At 42.7% G+C, this 25,426-nt stretch overlaps 1 protein-coding gene across 1 annotated transcript in view; it reads left to right on the forward strand.

Annotated features, from left to right (window-relative positions):
- Window positions 1-25,426, forward strand: part of LOC138267139 (ankyrin and armadillo repeat-containing protein-like) — an 80,423-nt gene that overhangs the window by 20,834 nt on the left and 34,163 nt on the right. Inside the window, exons 2-5 of the mRNA XM_069215991.1 lie at window positions 255-265; window positions 700-878; window positions 5,419-5,637; window positions 25,050-25,187. Of these exons, the coding sequence (XP_069072092.1) occupies window positions 255-265; window positions 700-878; window positions 5,419-5,637; window positions 25,050-25,187 (547 nt within the window). The remainder of the gene's footprint in view (window positions 1-254; window positions 266-699; window positions 879-5,418; window positions 5,638-25,049; window positions 25,188-25,426) is intronic.

The raw sequence follows: 25,426 nt of genomic DNA on the forward strand, positions 1-25,426 counted from the left end.
ACATCTCTTTTATAAAACAACTTAAAACTTGGCTTTTCAATCTATTGTATGAGGACTGCTCTATTTCTGTAATTGGATGATAGAGTACTCTATAAAAATCATAAACAAAATAAAATAAAATAACTGCACTAGTTATTTTTTGCACTGTTATAAATATATTCTATTTAAAGATGGGTGCTGTCATACAGTGATATTATTACAGGTGCATTTTGAAAGCATTTCGAAAGCTTTCCGTTTGTTTGTTGTTTCTTTAGTTCCGTAAAAGGTGAGGGGGGCTCCAGCGGACAGCAGAGACATGTGTGGTACCCGTCAAGGGGTGGGAAATGCGATAGCCTATCACAGCCCAGGGAGAAGCCAACTGTTTCCAATAGTAAGTCCTGTTAGAGAGTCAGAACATCTGTCTCTGACACAACGGTTTGCTCTGGAATTCTGTTGTCATTCCAGTGTTGCGATGGTGGCAGATGGCTGCTTGTTTGTCTTGTAATTCTGGCATTTTTTTCTGTCTCAATGTATAACAGCAGTACTTTGTTGTCCGTGGCAATGGCCTGAATCAGCTCTTCCAATTGCTGCAGAAGTTTTATGGAAAGCAAATCACGTTTGCCATTACTGGAGCTGTGTGTCATCAGGGTCAAAACTAAAAAAATGTTAACTTGTTTGCAATACCTGACATGACGTGCTAATAGCTCTCTGTGTTTCTAGGCTAGTTGAAGGAAATCCAAATGCCCAGAAGAATATCATGGAATCGAATGGCATTGCCCCTCTCGTGTCAATACTGAAACAAAGCCGTACCCAGCACATGCAGGAAGCGGTGGCAGAAGCGCTGTGGGCAGTGGCTGGGACAGATGTGGGAGTACAAAGGGAGGTTGCTGCAAGAATAGGTAAGCATTGTGTAGGTGTTTCTTTCCACATCTCTCAACACTGAAGTCTTACTCCATGTTGTGTGGAGGCCATAGCAACAAAAACAATCTCTTCAACCTGCTTTGCTCACTTATTGTATTTATTTACACTAAAAGAAAATCCATTTTAGTATTTAGTAATGATCTTTGCTTCATACTGTAGCAGCAAATGTACTGTAGGAGCCAAGGCCACTAAAACTTTTGTACAATCAAATGTAAATATGCGGGCAACAATGTAAAATCCCTACTCCGAAATGCCAGATGCTGGTTCACAAAATTGTGATCTGAGAATATTTTTTAATGCAAAGGTTATTGTAGCTTTGAAAACCCTAAACATTCAGGTGTAAATAGAAATGTGGTGAGTTGTAAAGTGATAAATAAAGTAGGGAAAGTGGTGCAATGAGTGGTGTAGTAAGTGTGCAGAAAGCAGGCCGGAATGGCCGTAGCGGGCATTGGGCGTTTTCCCGGTGGGCTTGAAAGGTGGGGGGCTGCTTTCCAGCAGTGGGGGCCGGTTTTGTTAATGAGGGCTGGTTTTGCAGCAGTGCTTTGTACCCCGACATCCCGGGGGCTGCTCTAATAAAATTGCCAGGGCAGCTTTGGGTTCCCAGTCCCGGCTCTGGTAGAAAGAGTGGGTAAGTAATCTTAACAAACCCAAATTTCAAAAGTAAGTATGGGGAATGGATTTTTTTAGGCATAGAAGGATATAAAAATTAATCTGGGAAATTCACAGTTTGCATCCATGGCTTGTTTTAGCTCTACTGAAATTTCACCGGTGTAAGGTAAGTGCAAAGGGAGCTGTGCACAGGTATCTACAAAAATCGTCAATTTCTGTGAGATATGACTTGAACTGCTCTGAAAAGGGAAAATGCTGTAAATATCTACAAAGTCTAGTCTCATATCTCAGCCTCAGACAAGTATTATTTTCTTCATTGCGCACTATATACCCATAAAAACTAAGTGGAACTATACTAGTTAACCAAAAAAATTTCAAGAGAAATTAATATGTATCAGTACAGGTCATCCTGGTAGAAAACACAACATCCATGCTGGAAAACGACCAGACATAAAACAATTTAAAGCTTTTTTTTTGACCTTTTGAATTACGTTTCTTCTCCGGTGGGTATGTTTACCATATTTCTTATTTTTAGTATTTTTACGATCTCCCTACTAGTCAGCTGTACACTGAGCGAGTAAAGTTGTTTGACAGCGGCAATAGAGATCCCCTTTTTGTCCTAGAAACAGCTTTAGTTTCCCGTGACCCTCATGTAAATTATAGAAAACGGACGCATACATACATACAGGGTTTTGAGTCTGCCCTCTTCATCCACTGGCATTATCAGCTGTCATTCATATTCTGCTTCTGGTCACCCCCGCATGCAGAAATGGGTCAGCCCACATTAGCCATTGGCTCTATAGTACTAGTAAGAAGGCATTTTTCATGATCACCTGCCTAGTGTGCGCGCCTTCCTAAAAAGAAGTGGACTTTAGTGCCAGAAGTGTTTGGCTTATACTTGCCAATTATTAAAATCCAAAAGCATCTTTTGTTTGTGCCAATAAGAATCACCTTTTCTTCAGATAGGCATTAAAACAAAAAAAATGGCTTATATTCCTGAAATAAGTATACCTGCCCACCATGGAGCACACCCAGAAGGTTATCATGTTTTTTGTAGTTTATATTTTTATTGCAGGTGTATGGAGGCCATGTTAGGCTGAAGCATTTTGTTCTTTTTGCGGCATGCGCTTTAAATAAATAAATAACCTCCACGCAAGCTTGCCTGTGCAGGCCTTCTGGCTTTGTCGATGCTTGTTGCATTATCAAAGACTTAAGTCATTGACCCTCACTTTTTACATATATATATATTCTTGGCCATGAGCGCAGCCCTTCTTAGCGCTGCTCATCCTATTTCCAAGCACGTTGTTTTCAGACTGACAATTCTGTCTTCCCCAGAGCACAGTTATGTATGAAATCCTGGTAACAGAGAAAGAGCGTAGATTAATAAATCCGGTTTTGAGTTCTGGGAGATTTTTAACTACAGGCAGGACACTGGAAACAAAAGCTCTTTAGTCATCTTTGCTGGTCACTGAGGTTCATATTCAGTTATTAGCTGCTAGCGCACTGATGTCTGTACCAGGTGCACACAGGTTGGCAAAGGACAGTTTGTGGATGATTGACACACATACATAACCAGTCCCCGCAGGACTGAACGCTTTGCCACTTGTTCTAATCAGTTTTTCTCATCAATATTTGGCAGAGGTGGTCATAGCCCAGCAAATATTTTGTGTGCCTCACTGAATTAGTAAACATACAGCATGCATGACTGTAGTATTAATAAGACAACATGATAAGGACATTCATGTCACTATCCCCTGCTCCTGAGAAAGTAACTGTGTAAATATTCAGTAATTAGGGTTTTAAATATTGCCAAGTCTTTTACCGAATCATTGAAGGTTTTTAACGCCTTGCCCCGGCAATGGCCCTCATGACGAGTTGCCCGGTAATGGGCCATAATTCCGAGCCCCACAGATATCCGAAACAGCTGAAGTGGTATGTCCGGGGTTCAGAAAACAACGCCCCATTATGAGTTGGACCGTAAGGGGCAGTGCTTAATTTGTAAATAAAAATGTGCCGGTGCCCACACCCCTCCTCTGAAACACGCGGCTGCTGCATTTAAATGTGAAAACACGGAATACTGAGGCGGCGTAATCCTGAAGCCATCTCGGGCCTTTTTAATCCATATAAAGCCTCTCCCTGCCACTTCAGCTCACTGTAGCAGTTTTCCACTTTCTCCATTTGTGACGTTTTTTCGTTTTTCCCTTCCTCCGTCTTTCCCATCAGTGTCTTTTGCTCGCAGTTAATGCTTGAGGCAGAATATGCACCGGCCCTCAAAAATAATTACCGGTGCTCAGCGCCGGAAACAACAAGAACAAATTAAGCACTGCTAAGGGGCCACTTAGAAATGAGAAATAACTGTTTTAATGCATCAGATTCCGAACGTTATTCCTATTTCTTCTCCGATGCTACTGTTAAACTTGATGGGACCCAATAACTCTCATCATCAGACCATCAGAGATTATAAACAACTCAATGAGGCTCCATTCCACAACTTTCACAACATACTTTCCTGCCTTAAACAAAGTTCTGAATGAGTGATACAGTTTCACATATGGATATCCTTGACTTTTCTACAGGGGTGGCAGTTGTGGTAACTCCAAGGCAATCATGATGGACGTCAGTGTCAGGTAGATGTGATGGGCCGTTTTAAGAAAACAGTCAGCAGATATCGGCCTAATTTTCAGGTGTCCCAGTGCAACATAAAATAGGGTAGAAGTAGCTATGAACCTAGGGGCCAGATGTAGCAAAGGGTTTGCGAGTCGCAAACGGCGAAAAACGCCATTTGCGAGGCGCAAAAGCCTCTCTGCTATGCAGAAATGCATTTTGCGAGTCGGATCCGACTCGCAAAATGCATTTTTGACTCGCAAATAGGAAGGGGTGCTCCCTTCCTATTTGCGACTCGCAATGCTATTCTGTTTCATTCGCGGTCGCAAATGAAATCGCAGTTACCATCCACTTGAAGTGGATGGTAAGCCAGTCGCAAACGGGAAGGGGTCCACATGGGACCCCTTCCCCTTTGTGAATGGAATTTTTTTTTTTTTTTTCAGAGCAGGCAGTGGTCCAATGGACCACTGCCTGCCCTGAAAAAACCCAAAACTAAAGGTTTCGTTTTTTTTTTTCCAAGTGCAGCTCGTTTTCCTTTAAGGAAAACGGGCTGCAGATGGAAAAAAAAAACTGCTTTACTAAAAAGCAGTCACGGACATGGTGGTCTGCTTACTCCAACAGGCCACCATCCCCGTGAGTGCCTATACTCGCCATGGGGTCGCAAACTGCGACCCACCTCATTAATATTAATGAGGTGGGTCTTTGCGACCCCATTGCGAGTTGCAGAAGGTGTCTGAGACACCTTTCTGCATAGCAAATTGCGACTTGCAATTTGCGAGTCGCACGGACTCGCAAAGTGCAAGTCGCAATTTGCAGGCTACCTACATCTGGCCCCAAGTGTATTCGTCAACAACTCTAAGTATGTTCTTGATGTCTAGGATACCACATCGAGCCGCTTGATGGAACGCATCGCCATCCTTGATATCTACCCGTTCAGCTTTGTGTAAGAAAAATGTTTATCACAGACGGTGAAAACATTGCAGACCATTTTTTCTGATAGTTCTAAAAACAACTGCTTCTCCCTGAAATAACTGATAGCTGATTTAGTTTGAAAAATAAATTAATATGAATATGAACTGTGGATGTGGTTCTTATTTGGCCAACCTTGAATAAAATAAATAGTTAAAATAAGGACAAATTAGAAATCATTGCAGAAAATGGGAAAACTCATCTTTTCTTAAAAAAGACAAATACTCAAACACCCCATCAACTCTAGTTTCTGTTTCCAGGATGATGACCATGCAGATGTCAGGATTCAGTACCCTTCAACAAAAAGCATTCACTCTTTCTCCTTTTGTCCTCTAGGTGTACACCTGTTAGTGGAGTTTCTTGGCTGTCAGTCGCACAGGCTGCATCTTATTGGAATTATGGGGCTGAGCTTACTTGTACAAAGCCCTTATGACATAAGGGACACCGTGGCTTCAACAAACAGCATGCAGTACCTAACCCGGCTTTTGCAGTCTCACAGTGAAAACGTTGTCTTAAGTACTATCAGGGCTCTTCGGCACATGTGCCTCAGTGTTGGTATGTGTAACTATTTTATTAAAACATGAGATGTCTATTGTGTACTATAGGTAGCAAATTATGTCTCCTAATAATGACTTGTTGGCATGTGTAATTTCCCAATTTCTCCACCAAGCATATGGAATAGCCTGCTGTATTACATCCAATGCAACTTGTGGGAAGTGGGCAGATCAATGCATTGAGTGGTTTTAAATTCGTGAACACCCAGAGACTCGTTTACAAACTCCAGTCCAACCCATTCTCACCTTGGAAATTGTCAGAGTTTTACACCATACCAGCAAGGTGAAGTAACACCCTTTCCATGGTGGGAAGTAGAACAGATCACATCCAGAGTTGAGCAGGTAAAAGGGAAGGGGTTTCTCCATAGCAATTTTTTTCAGTGAGAAGAAATAATTGAGACCAAAAATGGCCATTTGCATACTGGTCTGTATTTCCTCAGTGCGTAAAATTCCTTACTGGGGAAATGGGAGCCCAGTGAATATGGCAATATTTTGTGACCAGTAAATAGTACAACTGGTCCCAGGTTTTCAACTAAGTAAATCGAAGTACACACCCTAACCACTGCCAGTCTATGACCCTTTTTAGGTCAAACCTGTCTGTGGTGAGGCATATTGTGGCTTACCAAGAACATAGAGGGGCTTGGAGCCCCCACATTGGTTACTATACTGCCACTGATGTACCTGAGCACATAGAGCTTAGCTCACAAAGGTAAACTTAGACTTTTGATCTAAGTTTAGACCAAAAGTTTAAGTTTACGACTTTTCGTTATTCAGAAAGGCAAGTTACGGGTAGTATCTTTACATCCACACTCAGGGAGTAATTTCCATACTCAGGGCAGAGATCCACCCCAAGCGCGGAAATTCCACTTCAGGTGGGGAGAGTACACTCCGGGTGCAGGATTACACTCTGGGTGCGGAGTGGAATCTCTGCATTCAGGGTGGAGATCCCACCCGAGTGTGGAGATTCCACCAGAGTGCAGACGTAAGGTTACTACTCATAACTTACCGAAAAGTCATAAACTTAGACTTTTGGTCTAAACTTTACCTTTGTGAATCGGGCCCCATTATGTACGGCAGATGCACTCTGCACCTTGTCTTAGGCATTAAGTTGGATGGAACTGCTAAAAACATATTTATTTCTGCTTTTGTGCTGCAAATCTACTATAAGATTTAGTTACACATTTAGTGGAGTAGTGTCCGAGGTCTGTTTTGTTGGAAGGTGGTTTACATCATTCTTCTTTCATGAAATGATAAAGACATTACATTTAGAGACAGTTGTCATGAGGTTGTGCATTGGGCTGATATCCAGCTGAAGGATGTCCCACCCATAAAGGGTGGAAAATCCTGGCACTGGTGGCAGCATTCTGAGGTTTGGAAGCAGAAGGGGCCAGGGAAGAGTGCTGGTTGGGGGGAGTGGTCTCCATAGATGGTGCAGATTGCCCCAGAAAAATGGACGTTGCCACAAAGAAAGGCGAGCTCAAGGAAGGAGCAAGGTACAGTGTGAGAGTGGATGGTGGGATTTAGGCTTATGATGTGGGAATGTCTCTGATGAGCTAAAGTTGCTAAATACTGGCAGACCTCCCGATGCCATTCACACCAGCAGAAAAGATTTCATATTGCAACATAAAACGCTTTTCTGCTTCATACTGACGTTGGAACTTCATATCCCCCTAAGCGTATAATAAAAGAAAACAGAGACCGGAGATATCAAGAGTCCACTCCTCCTCACCTTCTCTAGTTTCTTTTCATCTTGTCTTCCTTGCAATACTTAAAAAAGCCATGAATTGGAAAAGATGTAAGTCGCCTTAATTGGCTCTTTGTCTGCTCTACCGTACCTGAATAAACAAAGAAAAATACAAATATTAAGTACAAAAATACATGTAACTTTGCCTTGTGCTTCTCTGTGTACATGTGATGTTTTCAAACTGTGGCATGCGAAACAATTTTGTCTTGTTATACTTGTAGCAGAACATAACATAATCTCATTGAACAATATGTATCGCACACTAGTCCTATTATGACAAATATATTTGGGAAGATGGCATGGTCATATGCCACTTAGTTTAGTAAGACAATTTCTCCAAAACATTTGAGGTAGTGTCCTAGATTTCCAGAAGGGTAAAAGTCAATGCATCTCCTGTCATTATTAAACCAGCCTTTCCATGCTGTTATTTATTTATTTTTAAATATTAGAGATTAGATTTTTCTTTTTTACCTTACTTTTTTACATGCATTGATTTGTTACTTTATATTTGTACAGTTCCCCGTTACACTCTGGCTAGGGTTTGCTTCATAAGTGACTAATTAAAAGTATACATTAAAGTGTGGTCAAATCTCGAGATGTCTTTTCTGGTTGCCTTAGTGAATTTCCTACAACAATGAAGAAGTATTCATTTTGCGGACATATGTACAGCTAGTCACATTTCACTCTAGAGCCTTATAATACTCCATTTTCAAGCATTCGTACATTCGAGTTAAAGGTAACAGCGAAGCTCTATTGTTTGCGTGCTGCTTGACGCAGTGGCTGGTCGTCATACACCCGCTGATGACGCGCCGAACACGTGTAACTGGTCTGCCTGTTGTGCACTTGGCGCCCGTTTCAGACTTAAGAATGTTTTAATTTCGGCCTTCAGCAGGTGCTGAGTGATGCAAGCAGCACATCATTAACAATGAGTTTAAGAAGAGGACATGCTTGCTTTAAGTGTTCCACTTCACCTGGACGTTAACTTTTACCTCAAAGTCGAATTATAGGTGTTCTTAAACTGACGCAGCAAACATTGCTTCCGCCTGTTATGAAACACTGCGTGATTGAAACTGACTTCAAAGCCCTCAGCTCTAAGATCTGAGTCATGGGAGGATCATGGATGACAATGTCAAACGAAATAAGAAAATGTGTGGAAGGAAAACATGGCAACATATAGGAATTGTTATTACAGAAGGTCAGACATCTTGGAGTAGATAGAAGTAATAGTACGAGAGTAGTGGTAGTAGTAGTGCCAGTAGTAGAACTGGTACTATTATTGTTAATAGTAATAACAATAATAATAATGTCACCAATACTACTATTACTATTGAAGCTTCAACTTCTACTACTGTCTCTATTAGTAGTATTACTTCTATTATTATTATCAATAATAAGATTATGAAAAGAATTGTACGAATACTAATACTAGCACCACTACTACCTCCACTGCAACGGCTACTACTACTACTACTGCCGCCTCCATACTCCTTCAATTGGAAAAGTATTTAAGATACTCAATGGAGATACAGGCATGGAAAGCCTGTTCAGTAAAAACCTCGGCTGCCACCATCGTGACCTGCTTAGCCCTCCTTAGATACAATGCGCTGGCCCATGGTGATCTATAAAGGGAGAGCCTGTGGCGGGAAGGCACCAGGTTCGTCTCGCGATCTTCTGTTGCTCCTAAGCCATTAAAAGCTCCTTCTCAATCTGTATTCACCTTTGGAAGTCTGATCAGGTGCAGCCTGCACCCTCCCCCACAGGTCTTCTTTTTGTGCAATCTTCTAGGTAAGTGCAAAGGTAAATTATTTGACCAAACTTAGGCCTTAGCTCTGTCCTACCCACATGTACTTGCTGTTTGGCTTTACCTGAACTCTCCTCCTTAATACCCACCAGGAGACAGTCATATTTCGAAGCTTTTTACAGCTTCTCATCAATGTCTACTGAATGATTATTTACTGTTGGTTCCTGTTAAAATACCTGTCTTTATTGTATAACTTTTGATCTGAACCACCTTTTCTCCTAATGTTGTTGTTTCAAGTTAATACACGTTGACACTTTTTATTTAAAAAAAGGCGTGGAACGCTGTTATTCATCTCCTAAATGCGTTGTTATTTGAAGTGTTGTTACGCAAACATCTCATGTGTAGTCTCTGTGAATGGCCAAGCTACTTACAGGCTGAGCTATTGGATAACTTTAGTGGGAAAATTGGCTCACTCATCTAACACCACTCAACACCCACATCTTTTAGGAGTCGAGTACTCCTTGAGCTGTTATTGTCGGTGCTCCATCCTACACTAACGCCACAGGCAAGAAGACACTCTCGCCTTCAGAGACCCTAGGGGTAAGAATCCTGCATCTGAAGCATTCCCCATCCTTGCCTCATTGAAGTCACTCACCGGACTGAAACACCAGAGTGCTGCATGTCAGGGCACCACCAAATATCCCAACCACAGAGAAAGTGGCTTCAGTTCAGTCCTGTCCTGTCCTGTCCATTAGTGTTGCTCCTCTTGGATTCAGGCGTAGAAGGTGTGGAGTTGTCAAAGCACTGCTGCTGCTTCCTAGACATCCTACAGTGAGAAGGAGGGCCTTGAGAGAGAGAGAGAGAGAGAGAGAGAGAGAGAGAGAGAGAGAGAGAGAGAGAGAGAGAGAGAGAGAGAGAGAGAGAGAGAGAGAGAGAGAGAGAGAGAGAGCGACCCTATTATAAGACACACTCAATACTCTAGTGCCTGACGTTTGCATCCTAGCCCCATTGACCACCATACCCAAACCGCTGCCTGCCAACGAGGTTCTGCTGCCCTGCAGCCCTGCAACCCTGCTTTGTGCACATCTCAGAACAACAGAGCACCTCAGCCTGCAAAACACAGGTGGCAGCACCAGGTCAGGCCTTAACACCCCAGTTTACACCTGTCTGTCCCAACGAGCTCCTATGCTGCTGTGTCTGCAGAAGAACAGAGATGCATTGGGGTACTTGGTCAGGCCTCTCCACTTGGTGTGCTTACTTTTCACAGGTCCTCGAGGTGAGGTGATAACGTACCCAGACACTGATTTATTTACCCCACTCCTGAGAAACACATAGCAAGCCCAGAGGAAAGCAGAATAGCTGCAGTTCATCTCCCAGCTGCCAGTAGTACACTGCAACTAAGGCCTTTACCTCTACACTATGGTATCACCCTCAAGGCACCTACTACCTACTGCTCTCTCTGTCTCACTGTCTTAGCTTCCTGTATGGCTCATCCAACGGGAAAGGGACCTGCTGTTTCCCTACGTACTGGACTGGACAGTGCCTGCAGACTTGCCATCTTGCACTGACGACCCATCGAGCAACAGCAGACACTTAAGAGGAAGACATTGTTATTAATGAGGCTCCACTCCAACCTTCGCAGTTAAGTAGCCCTGCACTTAACTTCAAAACAAGATGCAGTACCATGCACTGCACTTCCAAGGATGGTGGGCCACAGCATACACAGGTGCCATTGGCTGCCAACCCAAATGAGACTATGCCAGCCAGGCATCCCACAACTATGCCCACTGTTATGATGCAGACGATGATATAAAGATGTTGAACGCCTTTCTCAAGAGACTGTCCGTACAATCAGGGGCTACTGAGTAAAGTTTGGAATTCCATGCTCAGTAGTTCACTCACTTCGTCCCAGACAGTGCACAATCAAACTTTTGCCAGAAACTACTCCGAAATACCCAGCTTTGGATATGCCCTTCACACCTACAAGACTGTCTCTTGCAAATCAAGCACTCCATGACAGTGCACTTGTCATAGATATACCAATCCCTCACAAGCCCTACTCTGTAATAAGACCCATCTGTTTTCTTAAGGGCACTCAACTACCCTAGGGCCATGTGGGCCTGATCATCAAGAGACACAACTACTTAGTTGCACTTTGCCCTCGCCAAGAACAATGCTTACAAACATGCACTGAGAAGAGAGGAGAGGGAAAGACCTACTAGTCCACACTGACAATCCCTAACAGGACTTTTCTTGCCACATAAATCGAAAATGAAAAGTAAAACAGTTGACATAAGTGAGCCAATTCAAAGCACCATGGCCACCATGAGCGCGAAGGAGAGAGAAAAAAGGAAAAATAAGTTTGCTCACAGTCAAACATATCGGCAAAAGTGCAATTATCCATGTAACAGGGTCGGTGTCCAAGGCGGTAACAAAACTGCCCCAAGGAGGGACAAATGTAAAGCATATACCACTGCTAAAATTTTTTTTGAAAGGCAAGCCGATGAACGAGTGATAGTGGTGGGCGTGGTAAAAAGCTTAAAGATAGATTACAACAGTTCAAAGCGCTTGCACGATCAACCTAAAAACGCATCCTTAGAGGAAAAATAACCCTATCAGGGCCTCTGATAGGTTAACTGACACATGAAGACCACCACTGTTACTGACTCTTTCATCTGGCTGTGAGTACACCTATGAACCCACAACAAATAGGCCACCAACGTGCAAGGACAATGACTTGTGGAAGGCCGAACAGGAGAAATAAGTGTATAAGTGTAAACTGCATGGACACATGAACAGAGTCTCTGCCTCAAGCTTCCCATCACTACCGTCCAGACACCATCACTGGCTGCCTTGCAGACTATGGTATATGTGCAAAGAATCATTGATGCCTTACGCAAGCTGGAGATATTCTGCACCAAAAGAATATTGTTGTTGCCCCACTCAAAGGTACCAGAGTTGAAGGTGGCCCAGAGGGGTAACTTCTGAAGTTCGTTGGCACGTTTCCAGGTCTCTTCAAAACTGTGTTCAGGGAGTCTGCCAATACAGCAATAAAAAAATAGTCTTCTGCAACACTTATATGGACTGTTTGTACCTTGAACACTAAATAAAAACTTATGAACATCAGTATGGCGGACTAACTCTGAGGATGTGATCCTAATGTGATTCCATCAAAAGATCCTGGATTTGTTGGCGCCAATGGATGTGCCTTGTCTTACATTAAGTTAAATTAGGTATTTGAGCAGCAATGCCTCACATACCGATAGACTCATGAAGAAGCAGGGTCCTCACAGAAGACTGTCCCTTATTCCGCCCCACAACCATCTCTACACATGTCAGCAGGTCAGCTGTCAAGGCTAATAAAAGGGAGTTGGGTGCACCTGCCCTAACTCCAATTTCCAGTAGCACTCCAGGGACCGTATTATACATAGTTCCCCAGAAGGCACAACGGGCATGTGCACCCAGTTTGTGCGACCCTGGGGCACCATGTTTATAGAACAGGGACCGTAGACACTTGTGCAGCCCCTTCTGTAATACCGACGGCGCTGGCAGTCATGTAGCACCAGTGCGATCTTATGAAGGCAGTCCCTCATTTGCATGGGGGCATAGCCACATGCAAATAAGGGGATCACTTTGCCTCTGCACCCACGTCATATTATGGATGTGTGCACAGTGTTAAACTGGCCCTTAGTTGGTGCACTGATAGAACACCACAAAAATGAGACACAGTGTGCTCCCCCTGAGGACAGTCCTCTGGAGGGGGAAAGTAGGTCCCATGGTCTCTCCATACATCGCCCCCCTGCAGGCAGGTGCAGTCACTCACTGCTCTGCCTGCAGGAGGATCTTTAAACCCTCTTTAAAGTGAATGAAGTTTGCCATCTGCACAGAGAAACACGGACTGGCTTGTAAACAGCCACTCTGTATCTTACTGAAAGTGCTGCACCTAGGGCAGATCAAGTTTGCTGCTGCCCTGAGGAGAGCTCATTCATCATTTTGGGCACACTTTCCCTGTTTGTGCCAGGCGCACCTGTTTAAAAGTGCACTGTGGTGCAAACAAGAACACTGTGCCTAGTCTGTAATTCGGTCCCAGGTCTGTGTGGCCCTTTATACTAATGCTGGCTAGGACCCACATGGGAAACACCTGACACAGTCCCCTCATTAAGTCTTAGGGCCTCATTTACAAGAACTGATGCATCGGCATCAATGCGTCAGATTTCTTGTGCCTGCCGCAAATGCCCAGCGACCCCAGGATACTCTGTATTTACAATACAGAACTCCATTGCTCAAGTTTTCATGGATGCGTCAGAAATTCTGAAGCATCTGTTGGGGCTAAAGTGACGCATTGCCGGAGTTGCTTCATAAAACTGATGCAACTCCAGCAATGCGCAGGACACAGAGGAGAGTCCTGTGTTAAAAGCCCAGTGTCAATCCTTATGCCTGATCAGAGAAGGCGTAAGGATTTTGATGCAGTGAAGTCGCAGAGTGACGCAGTGAAAAGTTGTAAATTTCACTGCATCACTTCTGCGTGGCTTTTAACGTGGGAACACTTACCCTGCATACATTATACCTGTTGCAGGTATAATGTGACACAGGCTTCTATAAACTGACGCATTGGGCCCAATGCGTCAGTTTGTAGATATGGAGCAGTGTAGAGCACTGATTACGCCGCTGTTGCGTCAAAATAAATCACACAATGGTAGCGCAAGCTCCTTGTAAATGAGACCCTTAGTCTTTCACCCCCTCAAAATCAAGGCAGAAGCAAAGGAAGAGTTCACATTTTCACAATCTTTTCTGGTGACACAGCATATCAGAGCGGGCCCTAAATACATTTGTTGAACGAAAAATAAACATTGTGCTAGCTAAGAAACCAGCGTGTTTTTCCGAGATAACCTATTCTGTGACAAGCGCCATGGAAACATTTGTTCATACCATCGACAGTAGACAATTCAGCAGCGAGGATTGTATACATTTTCAATACCACCTAAATGTATAAATTACTGCTTCCGGGTCATTCTTCTTTCCTGTATTGAAGATAAAAGCACTGTCTATTTGTTTTTTATTCACGTGGCAAGAGTCCAATATGATCTAATTGCAGGAGAAATCTATACAGAACATGAATGTTGAGAAAAATAGTCTGTTCAGAGAATTTTCCAAGAAACTCTCATGAAATAATGTCAATAATTGCCTTTCTACGTATTTATCATTTGTGTTAACCAGTCAGGGGACTTGCAATTTTCCTTGTACATTCCTACTTGGGAGTTCAGATTGCTAGCATTGTGCTCCACAGACGTGGGCAAACAAAGTGTAGAGAAGAAAAAAGTAAATATTACCAGTAAAGTGAACTGGGGTCCGTTGTAGGTGGTCTTTGCGTTTTTGCAGCATACCTAAAGATCCTAATCTTAAAAAAGGAAGTAAATGCTGAGTTATACCCGTCCCACTGATATCTGACTCAAGGAACATTTGGACTTGTATATGAAAGGGTACAGGTTACCTAGTGTGCCAAACATCATAATTGAGCCTGTCACAGTACTATTATTACTCATACAAAGAAATGTAAAGCAATGTGCACAATACGTTTCGCTAAATATAACTTTATTAAATAAAGGAAATGTAATACTGTTAAATGATGTAGTATGCGAAGCAGTAGAAAACGGAAAGAGGTGTGAGGTTTTACTTTACAGTAAAACGAACACCACGCGAGGCAGAGACATTTGTTTTGTGCCCATATTCTCTTTCTGTTTATTGTCCGAACAGACGCTGCTCTAGCCTTACTGAGGTTCTTATTGCCTGAAGAAATTTGAAATGTTGTTTGCCCAACATTCATTTTGCAGTAAGAGTGGGCTTACATTGAAAGGTTATGACACCCTACAAACATTTTAAGAATAAGCACCTCACTCTAAAACTTTGTTTAGTATTTAAGTAACACTTCATTTTTGTTTGCTTTAATTTATTTCCACAAGCATTAACGCACGAAAGGCCTAGTCCCAACAGTTGAAATTATTTATTTTATTCTCTATGTTAGTGCCTGACCTTAATAAGTAAACTTACAAGGGGACGCAAATAGGTCGATGAACCTTTTGACTCTAATTAAGATGTTCCTACCATAACTCCGGTACATGCAAATCAAAGATCAATAACAAATACACAATATAAATAATTAACAATAATCATTAACATTAACGATCAATAGAGTCAGTAATTGTCACGTATTGTGACCTTTCAGTTATGAATAACCACACCTTTTAATAAAAGTTAATGCTAAAGTCAAGTAGATTAATCTAAAAATCAAATGAAAAACATACAGAAGCAATGCAGGCTGTCAAAAGCGGCAGAAGAAATGCAATCTAATCAAAGCTTGAACTACGACACATTGTAAGGTTATGGTGCAAATTAATAACAAAGTCAACTGCGTCAGAGTGATTACATACATTTGAGTTCAGCAGAGAAATTCATCAAGCATTATTCCCTATTAGTAGAATTTCATTAGTGAGGATCCTTAACTAACATCTGATTAGCATCAGCATGTTGGGCTTCATGCAAAACAATTTAGTAACACCAATTTGAAAAAAAACATCTAACTATGGCTCTATCAAAACAGTGCAGTTGGTACCTAGAAAGAAAAATCAAATATGCATGATAATCAATATTGTAGTTCATAATACCGATGCCCAGTATGGATCAGCAAGCAGAGTCAGTCTTCGTCCTAAGGACATCATTCGATCAGCAAGGCATCAGGATTCAGCATCAAAGTTCAGAAAATGCAAAGTCTTTAAGCAATAAAGTTAAGCACGTCTCCTGTCAAGACGCACAAGAAAATATTGACCTTTCAGACAGCAAGAAAATGGGCAATGACAGTGTCTTCTCTCAGTGCAGTCTTGTTAAATCAAAACCACTAAAACTGTGTCTCAAATCCCTATTGGTCAATGAATCGCATGTTCACACTTTGTCCAATAAAACCAAAACTCTAAATCGAAGAATTCTACAATTACTCCGTTCACATGTCGTTGATTTGTTGTCCTGCAATGTCCTCATCATCCGGCTTGTCAGGTAACAATATTGTTGCAGCTTCTACTCCCTTCGGTGTCTCCATTGTTCTCCTCCTGAGAAAGTCAGTCTCACACACATTACATACAAAATGTTACATTAGCAAAAACAGTATCTTCTAGCAGTCAGTTCCCATGAGAAAACTTTGCAGCTATTAACACGTTTAAACAATGCAATGGTAAATCACAGTTTAACTCTCTAGGATAGCCATTTATTTAATGTTAGGAAATACGGCTTGACATGAGGCCTGGGAAGTAGGCCACGACCTTTGCTAAATTAAGGCCTACAATTAATAAAGGTAATACATCATGCTTAACCCTTAATATGACATATTACAACATTGGTCAAACATATACTCAACATTTCACAGTATTAGAATATTAATAAGTACACTTTGTGAGCATTGGCGGCCACTCATCGTAATCACGTTTTTCAAGTGCATGCATTATTTTTCTACTTTATTATATTTTTCTACACAAACCCATTATAACGAATACATGAATATTCATTAATAATTTTTATTGAAACCTGCGCTAGCAATTCTCTATGCCAATGGTTCCCAACCTTTATCCTTACTGGAACCCGGGGCCCCCCACTGAATCATTATTGGAATTCTGGGGCCCCCATATAGTCATTACTGAAAGCTGAGGACCAATTTTCTAAGCATTTGCGGGCTCCTGAGGAGGCTTTGCGGACCCCCAGGGGTCCCCAGACCACAAGTTGGGAACCACTGCTCCATACTGATATTTCAGCAAAATCAAAGTTTAACCAAACATGTATTTCCAGCCATGTCAGAATAAAAACAGCACATTTTCAAGAAGCAGACATTCAAAGTGTCATTAGGAAACTGATAAGAGTGTAACAGCATATGTGAAAACAATCTCATCCATGTTTGTGCTAATCGGAGACCCAAGCTAGAGCAGTCTTTACATCCAAAATTGTTTGGTATCCGTACGTTTTATATATTTATTCCTTGGGACATTTTCTACAGCACTGCATCTAGCTTTACAGTTACTTCAGGGAGCTAGAAAGGTCCAACAGGGAAAATAAAATCTAAAATATAGTCATTCCTTTACAACTGTCATGAAAGTTTGTTCAGCATCAGACAGGGGCTTACAGCATTCCACATCACTGGGCTATGCAGTCAGAGGCTCTGACCTCCATGTCTTAGTCATTTTAGTTTTTTTTGTGATATCAGGGCCATATTATGCATTGTGCTTTGGGGCACAGCTGGCGTGTGTGCTGCTTTGTGCACCCCAGGATACAATGATATTATAGGAGGGGCCACAGATGCTTGTGCGTCCTCTTCTGTAATACTGATAGTCCTGGCACAAATTTAGCACCATCACTATCCTGAGAGGCTACTCCCTCAACTACATGGGGGCATGGCCTCAGAAAAATGACAGAATCATTTTGCCTCTTCACCCACACTTACCATAGGCACAGGTGCAGAGGCAAACATGCCTGTTAGAAATGGGGTCTCTAGTTTGCAGTGCTTTTCACTCTGTACAAGAAGGGACCCTCACTCTAGTCAGGGTAAGGAGTCACACAGCTAAGATAACCCCCACTCACCCCCACCCCGCTAGTTTGGCATGAGATGTCAAGCTTATCTCAGAGGCAATGTGTAAAGTATCTGTACACACACACACACACACATACACAGTAACACAGTGAAAACACAACAAAAGGACTCCACACCAGTTTAGAAACAATAGCCAACATTTAGCTGAATACAATAAGACCAAAAGGACAAAAATCAAATATACACAAGCAAAGATATCACTTTAAAAAAGATTAAATGCAATTGTAGTTGCTTGAAATCCATAAAGCGCTTGACTGAGGCCAAGTACCTAATATGCATCAAAAATGAAGTGATGCGGGCCACAGGGGAGGTGATGCGTCGAAAGAGCCAGAGATGCGTCGGTTCCTTACTGTTGAAGGGGAGATTATGCGACCGTTCTATACTACTAGGCGGGGAAGGTGATGCGTCAGTTCTTTACTGCCACAGGGGAGGTGATGCGTCATTCACGGGTCAAAGCATCGGTTCCTTACTGCAGTCTGGTGTCGATGAAGAAAATAGCACCCAGGAATGATGAGTCGTGATGTGTCGAAAGTCACGCTGCAATGCATCAATCTCACAAGGATAAGCAGGCTCTGCATTGGAGCCAGGGTGGTGCATCACCGACATCAATGATAGAAACTACACAGTGGTGGTTCTTCTGATGTGCTACGAAGGAACGCTGGGGCCTGCGTTAAAAACAGTGGTCATTGCATCAAGCAGGGACCATGCTCCGGTGCAGGCAGTGGTGATGTGTCAAATCCTTCCAGTGATGCGTCGGTTTGAAATAGCGCAGTGAGTCAATGCATGGATTTTCTCTTTGTAGCACCAGACACCTCCTTCAAGGGCCCGGACTGGATTTGGCACCACTTGGCAAGACAGGACTCTCAGCAAAGGAGCCCAGATGCTGGCAGATGAAGTCTTTGATGTCCCTGAGAATTCTTAACAGGAGTCAAGCTCAACTCAAGCCCTTTGAGAACCTTGGAAAGCAAGATTTAGAAAGCAACATCCAGTCCTTTTACTCCCAGGAAGGAAGCAGCAAGCAACAGGCCAGCACAGCAAAGCAACAGGCAGAGTGGCAGTCCCTCCTTCAGCATCCAGCTCTTTTTCCTGGCAGAATATCCTCAGACCAGAAGTGTTTTAACTCTGTGGTGTCAGAGGTCCAGTACTTATACCCATTTCTGTCTTTAAAGTAGGAAACTTCAAAAAGAGGTCTTTGCAGTGCACAAGACCCCGTCTTACCCTAGCCTGGCCCCAGGCAAACATCAGAGGGTTGGAGACTGCTTTGTGTGAGGGCAGGCACCGCCCTACTCAGGTGCAAGTGTCAGCCCCTCCCACCACTCTAGCTCTGGAAGACCCATCAGGAAATGCAGGGCACACCTCGGCTCCCTTTGTGTGACTGTCTAGAATGCCCAGACGTGCATTCCACAGGCAGAGGCACAGAATGATTAAGCAAGAAAATGCCAACTTTTTAAAACTGGCATTTTCAAACTCACAGTTCAAAAACTAACTTCACCAAGAGATGTATTTTTGAATTGTGAGTTCAGAGACCCTAAACTCCAGAACTCTATCTGCTCCCAATAGGAAATTACACTTGAAAAATATTTCAATGCAACCCCATGTTACTCCATTTGAGAAATAGGCCTTGCATTAGTGAAAAACGAATTTAGCAATATTTCACTATCAGGTATGTAAACCAGACCAGTACATTTCCTACCTTTTAAATACAATGCACCCTTCCCATAGGGCTGCCTTGTGCCTACTTTAGGGATGTCTTACATTGTCGTAAAAGGGAAGCTTTGGGCCTGGTAAGTGGGTGTACTTGTCAGGTTGAAATGGCAGTTTCAAACAGCACACACAGAAACTGCAGTGGTGGGCCTGAGACATGTTTACCGGGCTACTCATGTGGGTGGCACAATCAGTGCTGCAGGCCCACTAGTAGCATTTGATTTACAGGCCCTGGGCACACATAGTGCACTTCACTAGGGACTTACTAGTAAATCAGATACGCCAATCATGAAGAAACCCATACCAAAACAATTTAGACAGAAAGCTTATGCACTTTAGCACTGGTTAGCAGAGGTAAAGTTCCCAGAGTCCAAAAGCCGACAAAAATAGGTCAGAAAAAAATAGAAGGAAGAAGGCAAAAGTTTTTGGAATAACCCTGCTACAAGGGCCAGGTCTAACAATGCCCTTAGGAGGTGCACTGAAAAGAAGGGAAGAAAGGAGGTTTCATTGGCCTCACAACACCCTGCAGGCAGGTTCAGATGCTCACTGCACCCACCTGCAAGGAGATAACTCTCCCCTCTTTTAAGTTACAGATGGCATGCTACCTGCACTGTGAAACATGGAGCAACTTTAAAGCAGCCGCTCTGTTTTTAACTTGAATGTGCTGCCCCAAGGGCAGCTCGAGTTCGTGGTTGCCCTGGAGGCAGTGTATTCTTTGTAATATGCCACACTGTCACTGCTTGGGCCTAGCACACGTTTTGAAAGCAAAAACAAAAAGTGCCCAGTATGCATAATACTGCCTTAGGTGGGCAGCTCATGATTGTAGGTCCACTTGCAGGTCATAGTAGATTACAGAGACAATAGATTCAAAGAAACACTGTTATTTTTATTCAAGTACCTTGCAAAACAGGACAAAAATGGGAACAGTGACCAACCTTAGAGCACTATATAATGAAGATATTTTACTTTGCATTCAGAAATCTAGAAGAACAATGACAAATATATTGGAAATATTTAAATTGCAAGTTAAAGAAAACTGGATGAAATGAGTAATAATCCCAGTGGAGGGGTGCTGATAAGGCTTGAAAAAAATGCGCCACCAAAGAGATTGTCGTAAGGTTTTTCCTACCTTTGATTATGCATATACACTTGATCAAGAGATTCTGCATTAAAAAATATGCAAGTGTAATGATAAACACTAGCAAAGCAATTTAGACAAAGCTTCCATTGTTAGTTATGGAAAGCTACATGGTTTAAAATGATGGTAACACCAAATCGTCTACAAGTGTTTCCAAATATGCAGTTTTATAATGGCAGTGAATTCTTTCCCGTGGTCGAAAGAATTAAGAGAATCTATGAGCAGATTTAAAAAAAAGGCAGCAATGCAAAATCCAACAAAAAGCAGTGAATTTACCATCCGCACATTTAGTATTAAAATTGCCCTATTTACAAGCAGGAAGCATGCAATGAACAGAAACTTCTACAGTTCCAGCATCAACGTTTGCAATTTTTGGAGTTGGTGAATCAGCCATCCAGTTTAGGGAGACTGGCCATTTCTATTGGATTTATAGGACCGTATTTGGTGGGGGAATTGGTGAATTTTTAACCAGGGTTTTCTCCTCAATGTGGCTCCTACCACAGCAGGTGCAACAGCTCAGGTGGTGAAACCAATGCTGAACTGGCAAAACAATTTAGATAAAGTGATTTTCCCTTCATCGCCTTGGGGAAGGTTGTTTAAGTTTGAAAGTTTGCCACCTATCCTAAAGATTTGAAATTATCTCTCAGATCACTGAATGGTAAGCCCGCAATGAGGTAATAAAAAAAAGACATTAAATATATGAGGACATGTTAATTTAGATGATGGTGATACCCTGAAACCAGTCCCAGGATGCTTGTTTCCAGTCCAGGGAGGACATGGCTTGGCAGTTCGGGATGGACTGTGGGTGAATGTTTGACATTATTCAGCTTTCCGTCCATCACTTGTTCTTTTTTGCATTTGTTGCCCAAAGTGGGAAGGGTTTGCCCAGACATGGGTCCCTTGCTCCCCATGCCAATGGAGTCAATCTAGGCTGGCTGATGAAGGGTGATACTCAGAAACTGGTCCCAGGATGCTTGTTTCCAGTCCATGGAGGACCTGGCTTGGCTGTATGGGCTGGACTGTTCCCATAGGGAGCAGGATCAAGACTGGAATGGCATGGGCAGCAAAAAAACAATGGATTTAGGGCCAGATCTCTGTACTGGGGTGAACGTTTGACATTGTTCAGCATTCCGTCCATCACTTGTTCTTTTTGCATATGCTAATTCAGACAGCACATAAATACAGGACTATGGCCCTCATTATGACATTGGCGGCAAATGCCCCCTACCGCCACGACGACGGCCGCCAACATACCGTCACCGTGGCTAGCGACTATCCATGCTATTATGACCGTAGACGGAATACAAACAGAAGGCTGGTGGAATTCTGTCAACGGTCATGGCGGTGGACAGCTGTAAGGTGGCGCTGCTGCCAGCAGCAGCGCTACACCAGCAAAACACCGCCTACCGTATCATGTTCCATGATACGGCCTGGTGGTGTTTTGCTGGCATACGCTTCTGCTGGCAGCAGCGCCGCGTCCTGTCTCCTGCCAGAGGACCCCCTGCAAGCAAGTAAGTCAGGTTCTCCGACAGGAGAGGGGGATGGGGGTGTTGTGTGTGTGAGTGTGTGTGTGTGTGTGACTATGTGTGAATGCGTGCATGCGTTTGTAATGCATGTGTGCATGAGTGGGTGTGAGTGTACATGCATGTTGTGTCGTGAGATTGCGTGAGTGCCTGGATGTATGTTCTTGAGTGTTGCTGTGATTGTGTATGAATGTATGAATGCGTGGGTGAATGTGTGTATGGGTGTGTATGTATGTGTGTGTATGTGTGTAAATGTGCAGGGGGTTGGGAGAGGGAGGGGGAGGGTGTGGGAGGATTCTGGGGAGGGGGGCGGGGGAGACCCCTATCAGTGCCAGGGAAGGAATTCCCTACCGTTATGGTTTCAGTGGCGGTACCGAAACCACTGAAACCATGGCGGTGGGCGGGGTCATAATGCCATGGGTGGCCGTGTGTCGGCTGCCGGGCTGGAGACTGAAGTCTTCAGCCTGGCGGTCATTACTGCTGTGGCGGTCTGTGTGGTACATTGGCAGTTTGGCTTTGGCAAAACAACAATGTCATAATAGTGGAGGTAGGTACCGCCAGCCTGTTGGCGGTAATACCTCCACTATACCACCAACCGCCAGCGTTGTAATGAGGGCCAATATGTCTGTGCCATTTAGAATAAAATACAACTTGCCATTACAAAACCTTAAAGCAGCTTGAATGGCAGCATGTGTTCTCACACCTATGTCATTTAAATGCATTGATGAACGCCATGTAATTTGAATAACTATAAAGTTCATGACAGGGAATGTGTACAAATTAATCTGGGTGTGTTGGTGTAAAACTCAATTAGGTGCGTAATTAAATTGATGGATTTCATATTCTTACCAGCAGCCCAGAGGGGTTGAGAAATTGAATTCCTATTCAGATATGAGTCTACAACATGCCACAAGTCTATTCAAAGATGAGTGCACCATGACTCAGGAGCCTTTTGTAAAAGAAGCAGCAAGCTTCAACTAGAAAGAAACTCTCAGGTGTGTGTTCTAAATAAGTCACTTTGCAGCCCCATACTAGTCCCCCATCAGAGGTAAGTGTTTTGAAAGGAGGGCACTTCTCCTGCCATTACATGGATGGAAGTAGTTGTCAGCAAAGAAAATACACAGATGCAGGTAGCTGATATTCGTAAAAGCATTAAAAATAACTTATGGTTGCAAATGTCAAAACATTTAGTTAGTGTAAAAGCGGGAACACAAAGATAACACCAGACTTACATGTTGCACTGTAAAAGAACACACTTCATCCGAAAAACTTAGATGCATTTAATATGAAATTTAGAGTACACTCTTAAGTGCATGTCACTTGGTTTGCTCCACATACACTTGGCACAATGTTTTTTTTTGTCCTGGGCCTTCAGTTAACAAAATCGGTGCATCAGTCTGTTGTCTTCATTTCTTAGTTGAAAATTTATTTAATTAATATGATTTCCAAATGGAAGGTCCAAGACGGGGTACAGATATTTTCTGTAGAGTAAGCGCTATATTAAACTTTTGTGTATCATATGTTAATATTATAAAGAAGGTATTCAGTTGCACTGGTACATACATCTGAACATAGCAAAGAGGTCAAGGACAGACTAGGCCTGCAGAGGGCACCTCATATTTATGAACAGGTGATCACTGAAAAGAGTCTTAATTCAATGAGCCTGGAGGCTAAGGTATTTCAAAACCAAGAAGTGATTTTTGTAAGAAGCATCCAAGGAATGATTTCCTCAAATTTGATTTCATCAACAAAATCTCAAGATGTTGAGTCGACATAAAACTGCATCCACACATCTGCCCTTCCATCTTTTGGTCCATTTCCCTCCCAGTAGCTGCATGTGTGCCTGCTTCTGTGCAGTTTGAGTGTATCTGTGTTGGATGGTACTATGTGTGCAACTATGGGCCTGATTTATGAAAAATTTGCACCCCCTTTGAGTAATTTTTTGATGCAAAAGTGGCACAAACGTATTTGTAAGTTTGTGCTGCTTTTGCGTAAAAAAAATGACGCAAAGGCGGTGCTAACTTTTCATAAATCTGGCCCTATATGTTTATTGTCAGTGTGTCAGCTTTGGTTTGTTGATTTGTGGATATGTGTACCTGACTATCCCTGGCTTGTCTTTGCATCTCTCTCTGTTCCTCCTTGACCTTCCGCCCTCTCCTGCTCCACCATTACCTCTCGTGCAACCTTCTCTCCTGTTTCCTCCTTGGCAAAGAGACGCCTATGGTCAGCTACTGGCTTGTCCATTTAGGGGAAGATCTGTCAAAAATCTAACTCCTCTTTCCCTCTCCTGTTCCCTTCTCCCCACTCTTTGTCACACCTAATCTTTTGCGATGACAACAGAGCAACACATAGTGTTAGAGATGCAAGCAGCACAACATAACGCATGTCCCCTTGTCTTCATGTGTGACTACATGTGAGGTGATCTATGTGTATGAGTGACTGTAGGTCTTTGTCCATGGGTGCCTTCTGGCTGATGCATAGGCATATTTAGATGTGTTGGTTTCTGTGTGCATATTATTTGGCGGTATACTGCTATGTAAGGTTCATGTCATAAATGTGAATGTGCATATGTAGAAAATGTGTGTCTCTCTCAGTTGGTCACCTCACTCCAGGTCATCATGGTCACTTTCCAGGATATGGAAAATATTTTTGGACTGGTCCTTTAACCTACGAATCATTGCCATTCGGGGTGTCAATCTAATTATATAGAATCAAAATAAGAAAACAAACACAAGAATGCATTAGGTTAATATATGAAGGTCAAGGACTCAAAACAGTATCTGTGATGACATAAAATGATATGGTCACCCATGTCTGCACGTATGCATGTACAATACAAAAGTCAAACCGGCTGGCTTTGTCAAACCTTGCATTAGTTAACTAATACATGTAATTGTAGACAATATTTGTTCGATCTGAAGTATTTTTCTCTTTCAGGATACATTCCTCACCGCAAGAACCAGAAAGCCATTGCAAACTCCAAAGGGCTGACATTTCTCATTGCTTTGATGGTTAAATCCCATTCAGAATTGATCCAGGTTGAAGCTGCAAATACACTGGCAGCTATGATTTTAGGTAAGGCATAAGCCCATAAGTGAAAATGCCACATCCCATGAAGTATGAAAAATCCCCTTTTTTGGATTAGATATTGAGCCACTATTCACCTTGTGGACTTTGGCAACAAATCAATGTTGTCTGATCTGATTGAGATTCTTGCAGATCCAACGCAGAAACAAGTATCAGCAAAGCCACGAGGTGTAGCTTTGATGAGCAAATTAATGTAAACTACATTTGTGCATACCTGTTTCAGCATG

Source organism: Pleurodeles waltl, chromosome 12 (assembly GCF_031143425.1).
Source record: "Pleurodeles waltl isolate 20211129_DDA chromosome 12, aPleWal1.hap1.20221129, whole genome shotgun sequence".
Classification (NCBI taxonomy): Eukaryota; Metazoa; Chordata; class Amphibia; order Caudata; family Salamandridae; genus Pleurodeles; species Pleurodeles waltl.